The sequence below is a fragment of the Molothrus ater genome, chromosome 20 (genome assembly GCF_012460135.2).
Source record: "Molothrus ater isolate BHLD 08-10-18 breed brown headed cowbird chromosome 20, BPBGC_Mater_1.1, whole genome shotgun sequence".
NCBI classification, from domain to species: Eukaryota; Metazoa; Chordata; class Aves; order Passeriformes; family Icteridae; genus Molothrus; species Molothrus ater.
In genome coordinates, this window is record NC_050497.2 from 4,675,782 (window position 1) to 4,691,570 (window position 15,789).

At 47.2% G+C, this 15,789-nt stretch overlaps 1 protein-coding gene across 1 annotated transcript in view; it reads right to left on the reverse strand.

The window, feature by feature from the left end:
* BRINP1 (BMP/retinoic acid inducible neural specific 1) overlaps positions 1-15,789 on the reverse strand; it is a 92,986-nt gene that overhangs the window by 59,508 nt on the left and 17,689 nt on the right. The window contains exon 2 of the mRNA XM_036393827.2: positions 4,742-5,009. Within this exon, the coding sequence (XP_036249720.1) occupies positions 4,742-4,959 (218 nt within the window). The 5' untranslated portion in view covers positions 4,960-5,009. The remainder of the gene's footprint in view (positions 1-4,741; positions 5,010-15,789) is intronic.

The window sequence follows — 15,789 nt, forward strand, 5'->3', positions numbered from 1 at the left end:
AGGACAACATGACAACATACTTCAAAGCAGTGGGCTGAAGCTGTTAACTGTTCAGTGGTAACAGGGATGTTTTCTGGTCTGAGCAGGACCCCAGTCCCAAAGCCAAGCTGAGATTCATCTGTTCTCCAGCCTTCCTGCAGTACCTCGTACCCCAGGCTCTCATGACTAGGAATAACAACAAGGATGGTGATAATGAATATTCAGACATCCCACAAACCACTCTCAGCATCTGCCATCCTATCTGCATTAGCACCAGTGTGCACAGATAATGATCAAAGCAGCATTTTCCTGCCAGAGGCCCCCCTAAACCACCCTTATTAGTATGAATCAATGCTGACTAATGTGCTTCCCTAATGCAATTGTATCCACTCCTACTGTTCATGATTTAATATGAAACATCTCCCCCTTTGCCTGCCTTCCTCCTAATGCCACATGCAAGGTGTAAGCCTTGACTGAGGGTACCAGGAAAATCAGTGATCCGTTTTACAAGAAAGAGACCTAAAATCCACTGAAATGAAATGCATGGAAGGAGGTAACAAGACTTTAGGGGTTTTAACAGTGAACTGTCTGCTCACTCTAGGATGCTAGACCTGGATCCAGGCTTCCTATGAAAGATATCATCAGCGCTGAGGTTCTACAGCAATTCTGCTTATGCAGAATATAAAACAGCCCTGCTCACTGCAACAGGCTCTGTGCTGGCTGCTGACTAGCTCTGGACTTCAGTAATGATAGAAGGAAGACTCCTCCATGATTTTATGTTTCTTCCTTTTTAGCATCACCTGCAAAAAGGAGAAAATTCTGCATTTTGCCTTATGCTGCTCTTAGCACCACCAGTGGCTTTGCCTTGGTGGTTTTCCAGTGTAAATGACACAGCCCTGATGTGATGTGTCCATGTTCCCACACAGCAGGACACCAGGGAAATCACCACTAAACAGCCAACAGTGCTTCAGTTAGGGTTGGGTGAAGTCCTCTGGCTTGATTTCACATTCCCTCCACACCCTTGGTCACTGTGGCTGGTTTGGGATCTGCTGCCATCAGCCTTGGGAGAAGAGCAGGGGTCAGGCCAAAACCTCCCTCAGCAAAATCACCAGGAACTGCCTGACAGAGCAACAAACTAAAAACCAGCCAACCTAAAAAAGGATGGGAGGAAAGGGGCATTGAAGGAGAAGATTGCACAGAAAATTCCCATGCTCCATATCAGCTGCTTTTCTAAGGAAAGGGTTGATATCCTTAATGCAGGATATGTGCCTCCCTTGGGCTAGTCTAGTGCAAAGAGCAATTGAGAGCCATCTTTTGGTAGGAAAGAGGCTTCTATGTTGGAATTAAACAGTTGACAAAATCCCAACAGCTTTACAGATTCTCGGAGTCAATTTAAGGAGGCCACAAAATGAGATTTTACCCCTGTGGGTTTCAGTAAAACGGAATGTTCTGGGAGAGTGTGTGCACAGTCTAGCTCTTAACTGTGAGAATTGGCTGTGGCTCCACTAATTCTCCATAGCCAGGCTGAGCCTGATATCCCTTTAAAAATGCATGGGCTCAGTTTTTAAGTGACCAGTTCTGCCAACAGGGCCAGATATTAAAACCAAACAGCCCTGCAGCATCCAGCCAGACTCCCACCTGCTCATTGCACCTGCTCTGCTGGAGCACGTGGGGCTTTCTCCTCTTCCTCAGCTGAGCAGGTTTGTCCCACACTGGATTTCCAAGGTGCTCAGCTCCCAGCAGCTCCAAGCACCACACATGAGTGGCACTGCCAAGCCCTCAGCTCCCTCCTTCAGCTCACTGTGTGGTGTTTGGCCATGAGATGCCCTGGGTACCCTTGCAGTCCTCTCTAAACTCTTCTCCCTAACTACTTCCACTGGATTTTTGTCTTATTTCCAGGGGTTTTTTTTGGGAATGGTGACTTCTCCAGCGTGGTCATTATCTGCAAGACCCCTCTCAGACACCTGCCATGCACACACAATGCTGATGCTGTTTTCTCCCATGCTGGGAGCAGGGTGTTGTGCTCTCCACCTGCTCCACATGTCTTTCATAAATGGTTTAACAACACTTAGCAGAAACAGAGAAAACAGATCCCTTTCCACTTCCTATACATGAAGTTCATCCTGAACTGAACTAAGACTTCAAATTCATATGAGTTTCCTACAAACCAAAAGGGAATTTGTTCCTTACTCCCTGACAGATAAAACAACAAATCACAGGCTTCACATGCAAACAAGATTTTGGCTCCTTTATAAAAGTGGAGGAGGCACAGCCAGGGCACAGGCTGCCTGCTCGGGGTGTGAATCCTCCATCACAGGAGACCTTCCAGGTTCCCCACAAACCTCTGTCAGACGTGACACAGGTATGTCTGAGCCTGCCTTGGGGAAAAGGCTCAGATTAAATGACCTCTCAAGGTCCTTCCAGACCCGTTTCTCAGTGATGCTCAGAGACAGGATCCCAGGCTTGATGGATCTGTGGCCTGACCCACAGTGACAGTTTGTAGCTATGTCTGAACACATCCATCGTGTGGCTCTCTGCCCCCAGCCCCTGCAGACTCTGTGCTGGCATCCTGGGCTGCACAGCTCTTTAGCAAAGGGCACAGCCAGTGCCAGAGGCAAGGAGCAGGGCAGGGATCTGTGGGCTGGGTCACTGTGTGTGTTGGCAGGCAGGGCAGGAGGGGAGCTGGGCAGAGCACAGCCAGGGAAAAAGGCATTTTTGGGAAAAGGCATTTTCCCTGCTGCCCTGTGCACAGGCACTGAGACCTCACCAGTGGAAGCAAGGCAGCACAGCTTTTAGCTTTTGGGGTTGTCTTCCCCCGAGCTGTTTTGGAGACGACAAGCCAGGACAAAATTTTTAACTTCCCCTTGCTGCTGCAGGGAGAGGGGGTTCTGCACTCCCTGGAGGCTGCAGGACAAGAACAAATCATTTTTCTTCCCCACACAGAGCTGTTGCCTCACGAGTCTCTGTTACTCTGCCTCTGGCTCCATGCCCATGGGACAGCACTCCCTGCACACAGGTGATTCCCTGTAATTCCCTCCTCCCCATGTCCATGTCCATGTGCACAGTGCCATGGGCTGCTCACCAGCATTTCCCTGCCCACCACTTTGCATGGCAGTGTTTGCAAGAGTCTTTCTGAAGCACAACAGGACCATATAATTATGTAAATGCACACGTGGCTGGCAGAGTTTTTCAGTCTCTTTGGGTTTCAGCACAAATCTCCTGACACTTGCTGGCTTATTCCCCTTCACTCCAAAGTGCTTGCTGCTTCAAAAGGGCGTTCATGTGAGCACCCCAGCTTTTCAGATTAAAATGAGGAGGAAAAAGGGTGGTTCTAGATAGCACAGCTGGCAAGAAGAATTTGAAACAAGCAACAACTAAGGCTTAAAAACCTAGAAGGCAAAATAAAATCCAAATTCTACCTATTCTCTGCAGGTTTTTTTAACTCTCTGCAGTTTCTTAAATCAAGATCACAGCTCTTGGGCCAAGTCCAACTTGTACATGGAGATAAATCCTCAAAGATCCGTGGCAGGCAGCACACAGCCAAGGCTCCTACACAGCAGTGTGAGAGCTGTCACACTGACGTGCGTGGTGACATCTTGACGTGAACCTGCAGCTACTGGCAGTTCACACGTACGAGTTTGGTACAGAGGCTTGGGCTGTCCAGAGCTCCATTGATTTGAAAAAGCTGCTTGGGAACCTGCCTGTGAACTGTCTGTCACCACGAATGAAGAACACCCACCCCCTCAGCTCCTTTTCATCTCACTCTGTGCTGTGCACATTGCCATGACACTGCAGTGCCTTCATCTCACTATCAGAGCTCTCCAGCCCAGCCTTTGGAGCAATTTGCATTGCCAGCTGGGGGCCAGGGGGAACCAAAGCAGCATTGCCAGGTGGAATGGGGACAATGGGGCAGCTCCCAGCCTGCAGCCCATGGGAACAGGCAGAGCTCCCAGCACCCAAAAACTCATCCAAGGCACAGGAGGCAGATTGGAAACACAAGGTGACCCCCGTGGCAGGGAGAAATGACAAGGAGGACTCCATGGATAGCAGAAGGCTCATTAATTGGAACACAAGCCCTTTAAGGAACATTTGAAGGAACTGGGGCTGTTCAGCCTGAAGAAGAGGAGGCTTAGAGGTGACTTTATTGCTCTCTCCACCTTCCTGAAGGGAGGTTACAGACAGGTGGGGTCAGTCTCTGACAGAACCAGAGGACACAGTCTCAGCTATGTCAGGGAAGGTATATATGTTGGATATTGGGAAAAAGTTCTTCACCAAAAGGACAATAAAGTACTGGAATGCTCTTCCCAGGGAGGGGGTAGAATCACCGTCTCTGGATGCGTTTATAAAAAGACTGGCCATGGCACTTGGTGCTATAGTCTGGTTGAGGTGTTAGGGCACAGGTTGGACACGATGACCGTAGAGGTCTCTTCCAACCTCACTATTCTGTGATTCTGTAATTACTTTATTATACTATATTATTCTATACTATATTACACTGCATCTAAACTGAATCTGCACAAGCACCAAACTCAACTCAACTGAACAAAATCTCGTGACTGTCTGCTGACCCACAGCCTGCACACATATTTGGCCCTGACAGGCCAAGGAAAAAAAACACCATCACCTTGGGCAAACAACCTCCACATTGCATTCTGCTTTGGCACAACGCAGGAGCAGTGAATGAGACAAGAATCATTTTGATCATTCTTTTCTCTGCTTCTCTCAGGTTCAGAGAATGTGACTGCCACAGAAGCTGACATACCTGTATATTTTATATCTGGTTGTAAATCCTTGACGATGTCTTTCCACAAAGGATAAGTAGCTCCGTGAGTGGTGGAAAGGCCCCCTGTCTGAAATAAGCCAATCAAACTCCTTGGAGACATGTTGGTTGGTAGCAGCTGGGTCCTGGTGGGAGGGCTGTATGAGTATATGGTCCCATATAAACAGGAGGTAGAGGAACTCAACAAGCCTCCAGTTCATGCTTTTCTGTCTGCCTTTTTCCTCTCATTCTTGCTCCATTCTGTGGAGTCCTGTTGGAAGAGAGAGGGGATAGGAGGAAGGAGAGAGAGAAAGAGAAATGGAGGGGAGGAGGGAGAGAAAGAGAGAGATTAAAAATGCTCTGATCCTTTGACAACCTTCTCTCAGGGTGAAAACAGATGTGAAAAATCAAGAACTAAAAGACTTCAGTTTGCCTGTGTTACACCTTAGAGTATTTGGCAGTGTTTTATTCATGTACTTAAGTGGTACCTTTAACCTCCTGAGCATTTACCACCTTTGAAATAACCAGGTCCTGACCTGCGACATCCTCAGCCCAGCTTTTCCATCATTTCCCTCGTGAAGTTCTCCACAGTGCTGCAAAGGCGAGTGAAGGCCGGGCACTGGAGGTGGCTGCACCCTAGGCTACAATTACCCCTTTATTGTCCCTTTAATGCTGTGCCAGAGAAACGTGTCTTCTGCTTTCATGTCTCTCTGATGATCTGTAATCCATACTCTGTGCAACCTGAGCAATCTATAAAGACCCAGCTCTTACTTTCAAGTGCTGCCAAAAAAAGAAATAAACAAATAATTACCCAGGTCTGGCGACGGCACACATGGACACACAGACACACACACACACAGACACACACAACTATGAAATCCTGCCAAAGTCTGACAGATAAAAATGTCCTCACCCTGCTTTCCTGCTGGGAAGGTGTGTTTCGTGCAGGGGATGGGGTCTGTTGCTATTTCAGTTATGGTGGGACCTGGAGGCTCTCCCCAGGATCAAGGCTCTGCAGGGTGACTGGCTGAGCATGCACATTGAGCCAGGCAGATCCTTCCCAGCACCTGGAGCAGGGCACACTCTCACTGCCATGCTGGGAGAGCAGCAAAGCAAGGCTGGGGACAGCCCTGTGCGAGCCAGCTCCGCTTGCAGGCATGTGACAAGACATATGATGAGTGGGAAGGCAATCAGGGGGCAAGGTGGCCTGCTAAAGGTTACACAGCAAGCCATGGGTACAGCTGGAAGAGAGCCCTGCTCTCCTGACTCCCATTGCCAGCATCTCAGCCCTTGGCTCATCCTCCTCCCAGTGAGGCTGCTGGCACCCCAATGTCACAGACATCTTTTATGGAAAATCCTTTCCTTAGGAGTTTTCCTCCTGAGAAGCTGAGAGGCCTCAGGAACAAAATGTAACCCATGGTTATCTGCTGCTGTGGAATGCAACAGGTGCATCTGGGATTGAGCTCATGTGGTTGTTTCTAATTAATGGCCAATCACAGCCCAGCTGGCTCAGACTCTGTCCGAGACACAAACCTTTGTTATCATTCCTTTCCATTCTGTTCTTAGCCAGCCTTCTGATTAAATCCTTCCTTCTATTCTTTTAGTATAGTTTTAATACAATATATATCATAAAATAATAAATCAGCCTTCTGAAACATGGAGTCAGATCCTCATCTCTTCCCTCATCCTGGAACCCCTGTGAACACGGTCACCCCCTGGCACTGCTGGCACCGTGCCCCAGGTGGCAGGTGAGGAGCCTGCTTAGCTGTCACCTCCCACCCAGGATGGTCCCCTCCAGCTTCCACAGCAGCAGCTCAGCCTCTTGGGCTGTGCTCCTCGCCCCTGGGAGCTGCTTGGAAAAAGCCCTCTCCATGCTCACAGCTGGTTCTGCTCCTGCCTTCTGGGTTTTGTGGGGGGAGTGCCAGCACTGTGAGCTGGCAGTGATCTTAAAGCTGCTCCCTAAATCTGGGAGCACAAGCTGTGCTCAGGACAGGTGATACCCACCTGTTTCTGTAAAATGCAGTGCAGAGAGACTGCAGATACTTTTTTAAAAAGGAGAAATGAGGTTACTCAGTGCTTTGCCACAGTGAGAGTTCATGTCAGGCTTCTTTGTACATCTCCAGAAAACTTTCTGGTTTTGAGCCTGAGTCCTCTAAAAGTTTGTAACTCCCAGAAAGTAAAGATTTTGCTGAGAGTGTAGGAGGGGTGTGCCAGAGGTGCCACCCTCACTCCCAGCACTGTGTGTGAGCCCTGGCTGCTGGGAGCAGCAGAGCACATGGCAGAGGTGCTGGTGGCCAGCCTGGCCATCCCTCTGCTCCAGGAGCTTTCCCTGGAGCATGGCAGGGCTGCATCCCGTGGCAATGAGTGTGTGAGCTGCTGTGCAGGTGGGCTGGAGCCCTGGGCGTGCTGGGCAGCTCAGGAGCCCTCTGTGTGTGCCAGAGAGTGGGAGCCTGCACATGGGCACAGCACGTGCTCGAGGAGCTGCAGCAGGCTCGGCAGCACTCCACAGAACTGAGATGTGCAAGTCATAAAGATGACACTCAGCTGTTGCATTACAGGAAGAAATGGGGGGGGAAAATTAATAATGGGAAAGTCAGCCAATGTTTGATTTTTCTGTTGGTCCCAAATAAACTTATTTCTAATTGCAGATGGAATAATACTGTTATTAAACCTGGTGGTACCTGCAGTTCCTGTTCCTTTTCTGGAGACATGTTTTGAACATCAGCCTTCACCACTGACTACTATTTCATCCCTGAACAGGGAGGTTTTCAGTGCTTAATCCCTCACATCACACACAGAATGGTTCTACTTTTCCTTACAAACCAGGGGAGTTTCTAGCCCCACCCTGAGGGCAGCAGAACACAATCCAAGAGGGCCCCAGAACACCCCTGCTTCCACTCCTGAGCCCAAGGTGATTTCTGGAGAATGCTCCCAGCTACATCCCACCCTCAGCATCTCCAAATTCCAGTCCAGAAGTGCATTTTTACTGCTTCTCCACCCAGGCTCCTTCCCTGCCTGGCTGTTCTTGTCCCATCAACTCAAATTCAGCGTGTTTGTCATGAGCTGGGTGTGCAGACAACAATCAGCTGCTCTGTACATGCTGTCCCAGCTTCCTTGGTTGTCTGCTCATTAAACTCACCCAAAGCTATTTCCCTCATCTGCCAGCCTGGATCAGTTTTCCCTTAAATATTTCACTGTCTATTGGATTTCTGTTGCAGAGAGAGGAAGGGAGCTCTTATGTACCCAAGTGGGGGACAGCCCCCCTCCAGCTTCCAGCACAGTGCAAGTGAGAAATGAAATATGAGAAGAGCCAAATGAAAATGGGCCTCAGAGAAATCCCAGTGTGTCCTCCTGCATGTGAATATCATACACTGGGGAAATATCAGCTTGTGAAAGAGAGGAGATAGTCCCTAATTCTCCACACACAACTCTTCATCCTCTCTTCCTTTCCTTTGGGGCACAGCTGGAGCCAGGATGATTGGGGCTGTGATGTTCTTATCCAGCAGGTAAGATATGGGCAGAACATGCCTTGAGACCACTGGAGAAAGGATCACATCTCCAGCCTGGAAGCTGCCTGGATCAGTTCTGAGGGCAGGGAGTGGTGCCTGAGGCAATGGAGGATGGTGGAGCACAACTGGGTCCAGACAACTATCACACCATCAGCTTTAATTTTTCAGTAGTATCTTTTTCCCCCCTGTAGCTGCTGTAGAGATGTTGTTTCACATTAAAGATTAATCCACTCCACAGGGCTGGTCCCCATGGAAGCTATAAAGCTTACTAAAGTGGGACTATCTTGTGTCTAAGACAATATTGTGAGGTGCACTCAATCTACCTCCTAACAAGCTTGAATCTGAAATTAATTTTTCAGGTGTCTTTATGGGGCTCCATTGATGTGAAATATGTTCTGTGGGTTTGGCAAAAGGAGCCAGGGAAGAAGCAGGGTGGGAGACCCCAGGCTAACTAACAGCTAAATCTGGCACAGAAGCAACCTGTGGACTAAAGAGTGAGCTTGGGGGAGCCAGACACTGGGTTTTGATCCAAGAATCCAGTGTCTGGCTCAACTCTGCCCCAAACTCTCCCATGACCTTGGGCAGTGCCCTTACATGTGGCTCTTGGCCTCCCTTTCCAATTGTCAGCACGGAGTCACAATGGGGTTTGTGCGACTCTTTAGACCAAGAACTTGTTGGGGAGGCCAGAATTGGGCTGTAGCACCTCCCAAAACACAAACCCACTGCCCACATGGCTCCCAAGGTATTTCTGCCCTACAGTGAATGCCAACCATTTCAGCAAAGAGCAGCAGTTAACAAAACCCAGCTCTGCAGCCCATCCCCACAGGAAAGAGAAGCACAGCACAGCAGGGAGGGAGCTGGGTCCTTCTGGCTCGTGTCAACAAACACCATCATGCAATCATCACATCTGTTAATAAACATGATCCGTGGGTGAGCCAGGACACGGCTCCAGTTCACAGCAAACAAGCAGTGGGAGCAGGGAGTGGTGGATGTGCTGACTCTGAGTCATGGTGCAATCATTTTCCAGCTCCATCCAGCATGGAAGCTCTTCCCCCAGTGCACATGGAGATCCCTCTTAAAGCCCCTTGGAGTTTGTTAGGTGGCTTAAGGTGCCCTTTTTCTAATACCAATTCAGCCTGGGACATTAAATGTTCCTTATCTTATGAGTCTACAGGATTCATGGAGGAAAAATAGGCAAGTATTTTCTGTAAAGTGCAAGTTGTATTTGAATGTACACTTAATTTCTTTGTGATTGATATCTGTGTGTTAATTATATTCTATTTTCAGCAATACCTTCGCTGTCACAAGGCAGTGCCTTTTATCCAAGGAGTTCAAATTGAATTAGAGACATTAATTAAAGCTCTCAGCACTCTAGTAAGGCAGGCAAGTGCTGTTACTCCCATTGTTTCTTGAAATAAGAAGAAAAGAATAGAGCTGGATGTCTACTTAGCCACTTAAAAGGTAATTTTTATACAGTGGGAGAGCTCAGAGTGATAGATTTTGCACAAAATTATACTGCAAGGTCTGTTTCATCCAAGGGAGGCTGTGCAGCCCCAGATCCCTGCTACAAACAGGCAGACAGGATGCAGGTGCTCTGACTCTCCATCGCTTGCTGTGAACACTCCTCTGCCCCCTGGGATTTTCTACCTTTCCCCTAACCCCTGTACCTTTCATTTATCTCTTCTATTAGATCCAAATTGATCTCACACACATCCCTTCTGTTTTCCCATGCTCGTTGTTGTGAACTATTTCCATCAGAAATGCAGACTCAGGAAAGAGAAATTACTGAACACATTATTTGCAGTACAGGAATAAGTCCCCTATCTCTTTAAGCTTCATGCACCAATAATTCTTCCTTGTGTCCCACATTTGGTTCTTGGCAGGTTGAGAGAGGTTTCTGCCTGCTGCCATGTACCAGAGGGAAGAGGCTAACAATTGCTATTTGTATCTGAAACAGTTCTGCTCTTCAGCAACTTCACACACGGCTTTAGGATGCTGATAAATTAGTAAGAGACTGAAGTGTCAGGGGAGAGATGAAACAGCTTATGTTAGTTTAGAGCTCAACCCTGGGAAGTGACGAATGTCTGACCTCATTTCAGAGAACAGATTAAGTGTACCCTTAATTTTAAGTACAGGATGTGCTACTCTAGCTTTTATTCAGCCATGCCTGCTTTGAGTTTGTGCACTCAGATTCCTGGACAGCTGATTGCTGCCCCACACCTTTAGGATTTAACTTGTGGAGCAGTAACATTTCTGTCCTGCCCCTAACTGAGAGATGGCCTGTGAAAATATTGGAAAGACAACATCAGGAGCAGCCCTGCCTGTCCTTTGGAAACCCTGCCCAGCAACCCAACCAAGCTGGGGACACCTCTCCTCTGTCAGGGCCAGAGGAATTCAGGCAATGGGGATGGAAAGGGAAGCCAATCTGTCAGAGTTTAAGTCATATGAACTGCTGTGGATAAACCTGAGCTCTGGAAAAACAGAATTTGGGCACTTCTGACCTAGATGTCTTTATAGCTCAGACTGCAGACACTGATACCTGACTGAGTCAGGGCTGGAGCTGCAACTCAGCAGTGGCTCTGACTCCCTGGGTGACTGTGGCATACAACACCGTCAAATCCCAAATGGTTGTAAAGCTGTTTTTTCAGGGAAGTGGGATTTCACTATTTCAGGCAGTGATTGGCTAATCCATCCCCAAATCTCAATAATTCTGCTCTGATCAGTGTCTAAATTTGCATTATTCTTTCACCACTCCAGTTTTAAATATGCATGAGTGGTTAGACCTGCGGGATATTCATCAGCTGAAATATTTTTGGGTGAGGAAAGGCAAGGAGAGAAGATGAGAAATACCTCTCCAGAAATACCAACTGAGTCCACAAATTCACTTCACTTTTGCCAAATTGCTCATGCTGAAAAAAATAATGATTGGGATATGTCAGTGTTTGGGTTGTGAGATCTCCAAGGGGGTTTCCAAATCTCAGTTTGAAACTACTGGAGCTTTTTTCTCCTTTTGATTTGTCTTTCCACGCTCTTCAGAGGGAACAGTGATAAAAATATCACTTTTTACCCCAAATGACTTGTAGGAGAAAAGATTTTTCTTCTTTTCAGTTTATCAACACTTTGCTTACAACTTGTCAGAATATTCTGTGAACCAAAACCATCCCACAAACCCTCTTTTATTAATGCAGTTCAGCCAGCAGCCTAAAGGGAGCAGGTTTTGTGCAGAAACTCCTATTACTCCTTGCCTCTAAGGAGGCAAGAATTGTAGTGGTAACAGCTCTGTACCTGCTCTCAGCTTGTTTGTCCCCACACTTCAGCTAATTCTAGACTCCTGGTGTGATGATGAGGAGGATGAGAGGTGCCTTCAAACCAAGCAAGAGTAGCAGCTGACTCCACCAAGTCACAAAATCAGGTGGTGCTAGACAGAGGGAGTCAAACCCCAAAAGTCCTGATCCTAAATCTGCTGGCCAAGGTGCCACAGTCACTGCTCTGAATTCCAGGCTCCACAGGCACTGGGGTCAGGGCTCTGTATGGAAAGGAGATCCTTCCACAGGTTGGGAAAAGAATTAAAATGAACTTCTGCTCATGCACACAGGTGCACGGGACAGGTTTATGGTGAAGTGTCACAGGGTTGTGAAGATGGTGAAGGACCTAGAGGAGAAGCCATAGGAGGAGCTGCTGAGGTTTCTCCAGACTGGAGAAGAGGGGACTCAGGAGAAGTTGTGGCATTCAGGTTCCTCACAAGGGGAGGTGGAAGGGGAGGCACTGATGTGTCTGTGACCAGTGATGGGATTGGAGGGAGCAGCTGGGGCTGGGCCAGGGCAGCTCAGGCTGGGGATCAGGGAAAGGCTCCCCAGGGAATGGGCATGGTCCTGAGGCTGCCAGAGCTCCAGGAGCCTTTGGACAGCGCCAGGGATGCCCAGGGTGGGGTTGTTGGGGTGTCTGGGCAGGGACAGGGGCTGGGCTGGATAATCCCTGTGGATCCCTTCCCACTCAAAACTCTGCGACTCTGAAGCCAATCCTGCTGAATCCAAGTCTGGAACAGTGGGTGCTGCACAGACAGCAAGCAGCAAGGCTTTGGTGCATGCCCCAAAAAGCTCAGAATCCATTTAGGAGAGCAAGGACAGCAGATGGCCGGGGACAGATGGGGGAAGGCAAGGGAACAGTGAGCTAATCCCGCTCAGCGGGCTGCGGAGCAGCGGTGTCAGCACACCAGCAGCCCAACTGTTGGCAAGGGTTTGATAGCTATTGTCACAAATGAGAGTTAAAAATAGGGAGACTGGATAATGAGCTCGCTTTTGTAGATGTTTGTGAGGAACTCCTCTCATTTGTGAAGTGGCAGAGATAGAATGAATATAGATGATAATAATAATGATAAATTGCACTTTTCTGAGCTGCTTATTAAAAAAAAAAAAATATGGCGGGTGTTGAGCAGTGATTTCTATTAAGCACTGCCCTGAACTTGAAATTATTCCTACTATTATTAAAGTATTGTCCTAGTTAGTCCACTTCCCCATAATTTCTTTTTACGTTACACAAAAATGCAGCTCTATCTTCTGTCTTCCTCAGTATTTTTACACCTCATATCAAAGTCCAGTAATCTTACAAGCATTAATAGATTTTTATCCTTGCAGCAGCTTTAAGAGATGGAGAAATGCTGCTTTTTTCCCATTCAGTAGGATGGGAATTGAGACATGGGGTAGATTAATGGCTTGTCCCAGATCATTTTATAACTGCTTGAGGAATTCAACCCAAACCTCTTACATCTCCTTGCAGTACCCTTCCTACGCACCTTCATGCTACTATTCCAGAATTAGCTGGGACTTGCCACAGAGCTGCTTAGAATTATTTTGGATTGCTCATTTCATGTCAGGAAAATGCCAATTCATCAGAGGCAAAACACTTTGTAGAAATTTGTTGATTTAAGGGGAGAAAAAAAAAAGGCGTTTTGATAAAGTCAGCTTTTCTTTGGAACAGAATGTGTTGAGTGTTCCGTTTGGAAGGGATTGGTTCAAGATTGTGTTTTGTTTTTCATTACATGTTGAGTAACATACATTCAAAATCAAAATCAAGTGTTTTCTTAAGCTGTGTGTTTTGACTGAGCTGAAATAGATTTTGTAATTTATGCACAAGAGGAAATATCCAAATTCATTTAATACTTTTCTCACAATTTGGAAAAAGAAACACCTGCAAACCAGACACAATAAACAGAACAAAAATCATACTATTCCCTGCAATTTTTACTGGAAACTCAGGAAAGAGTGATCTGAATTCTCAGTTTCATGAGGCCTGTGCCAGAGTCCAGAAATCCTGGTTTTTGCTTTCAGAACTGCTCCATCCTGGTGCCAGTCTTTCTAACATATTCCATTGCAGCAATTGGGACCTGTAAGCTGAAAGGCTGAAGGAAAAAGAAGTGGTGCCAAAACTCCTCTGGAGAGCAATAATATAATATTCAGTTCAAGAAAGTCAACTCACATCCCACACCTGACTGTCTGTGCAATATTTCTGTTCTGAAGTTCATTCCTGGGAAGAGACTTTGTCACCTAAGCTCACATGGAGTGATCCCACTCCACAGGCCTTGGGAAATGCAAATCACCACTGCTTCTTTCAGTAGAAGAAGCTGAGGTTACCTAATCCTTGCAAACGGTTTATCTTCCCATTTGTCTTGTCCCTCTAAAAGGAGCTTAGCCTTTGGTTGGGTTATTGTGTTCTAAGGATGGAGGAGCAGAAGGGGTTAAAATCCACAGGCCATTCCTTCTCCTGCTACAGCTCCTGCTGCTTGGATAATGCCAGCCTGCCTGCCAGGATGAAAGGCACCACTGGAGCTTCCTCTGGGCACCACATTTCACCACCACTCAGCTGGATGGAGCCAAGAGAAGCTGCTGAAGAGGGGAGAGAAAAGGGACTCTGAGTTGCCACTTGCAAATTCCAGCCTTGGGCAGCTCCACCTTCCTCATCCCCGTGAGTGGATGAGGAATTTGCCATAAAACTCAGTGTGCATTTAGTCCCCCTGGTTCCTGCAGCCACGGTCTCAGCCCTGCCTGGGCACTCTGGAAGCAGGGTGGCACCTCCCAGGGATGGCATGGCTCAGGCTGCTGCGGGGGAACAGAGCTGCAGGTAGGGCCAGGGCGAGCACAGCTGGTCCCTGATGGGGGCTCCATGTCCCTGCAACTCCCCGGGGGATGACTTAGAGGTGAGTTCCACAAATCACTGGTCAGGGTATGCAGGGCACTGCTCTGAGGCTGGAAACACCCAGGGTCAGTCCCTCATGCAGCCCAGCCACCCCACAGAGGAGAACTTAGATGCACTGCACATCAATTCAGGCTAGGAAAGTGAGCTAGAATGAGTGTTAGCCCCAAATAACAGCATTTCATGGGCAGCTCCTGCAGCAGAAGTCAGAAATCTGGAGCTCAGGCTCTGCCGTTGCAGGTCCTCCTGCAAAGTCTATTGAAGTCAATGAGCCTTGGGTTGGATCTCATTGCAAAAAGATAATCAAATACCATATTAACTCTTAATTTGGAACAGTGTATTAAATTAGAAACTCACATTAACCTGGAACTGCATTTATATAATGAGAAGATTTAAAAGCTGTGTATCATGAAGGTGGGAGAACTCCTACCCAAAGCTGTTCTCAGCAGCCCTGAATCCCAGAGCCAATCTTCCTGCAGCACTGCATTCCCACCTATTCCCCAAGCCCTGAGCCTGGGATTTCCACTGGGACAGAAGGATGTGTGGAAAATAAAGCCATCTCATCCTTGCCAGTATTAATCTGTCAAGCACAGAAGGCTGGTACCAGCTAGGCTCCAACCAAAGCCAAGAACTAGAAAATCCCAGAGGATCTTGAGGATCTGCACTGGCATCACAAGCACCCTCTCCCATCAGTGCACCAGCTCTGCAACACAGATATGCTAAAAAAAATTAAAAACTGGAGCAATTCAGTCCTTTCTGGGATTAAAGTTCAACACCATCCAGGTCTGAGCATCTCCAACATTGCAGCCCTTTGTTACCCACACTTGAGGCCACCTCTAGCTGTGAGCTTTATTTATTTCCTTCTCTGAGACTGTTCTGCTCTGTGCCTAATCCATCTCCTGACCACCTGGAGCGTTTGAGAGTCTTGGCTGTGATGCTTGTCTGTTTGGATAGACTCTAAGTGGAGCTGGTCAAAAAATTTTGACAGAACAGTTTTTCGCAGGAAAACGCAGTTCCCTCAAAATCGAAATGTTGCATGGGAACGTCAATTTTGACGAACTTTTTTCATGTTTAAAGTGTCAAAACAAATCAGTTTGATTTTCTCTCTTCATTTCAGTCATATTGAAATGTTTAATTTTGAGGAAATAAACACATTATTTTTGTATTGTTTCAATTAATTTGTTTTGACATTTCTACATATTGTGCATTGTATTGATATATGTTTAGAATAGATTATACAATGCATAAAGCTGTTTATTTTATGGATTATCATACAATGCCAAATATTTCCCACAGCATCTAAGTGCTTCAGCACAAAGGAACAGAAAATATCAATGATCTCAAATTATTATT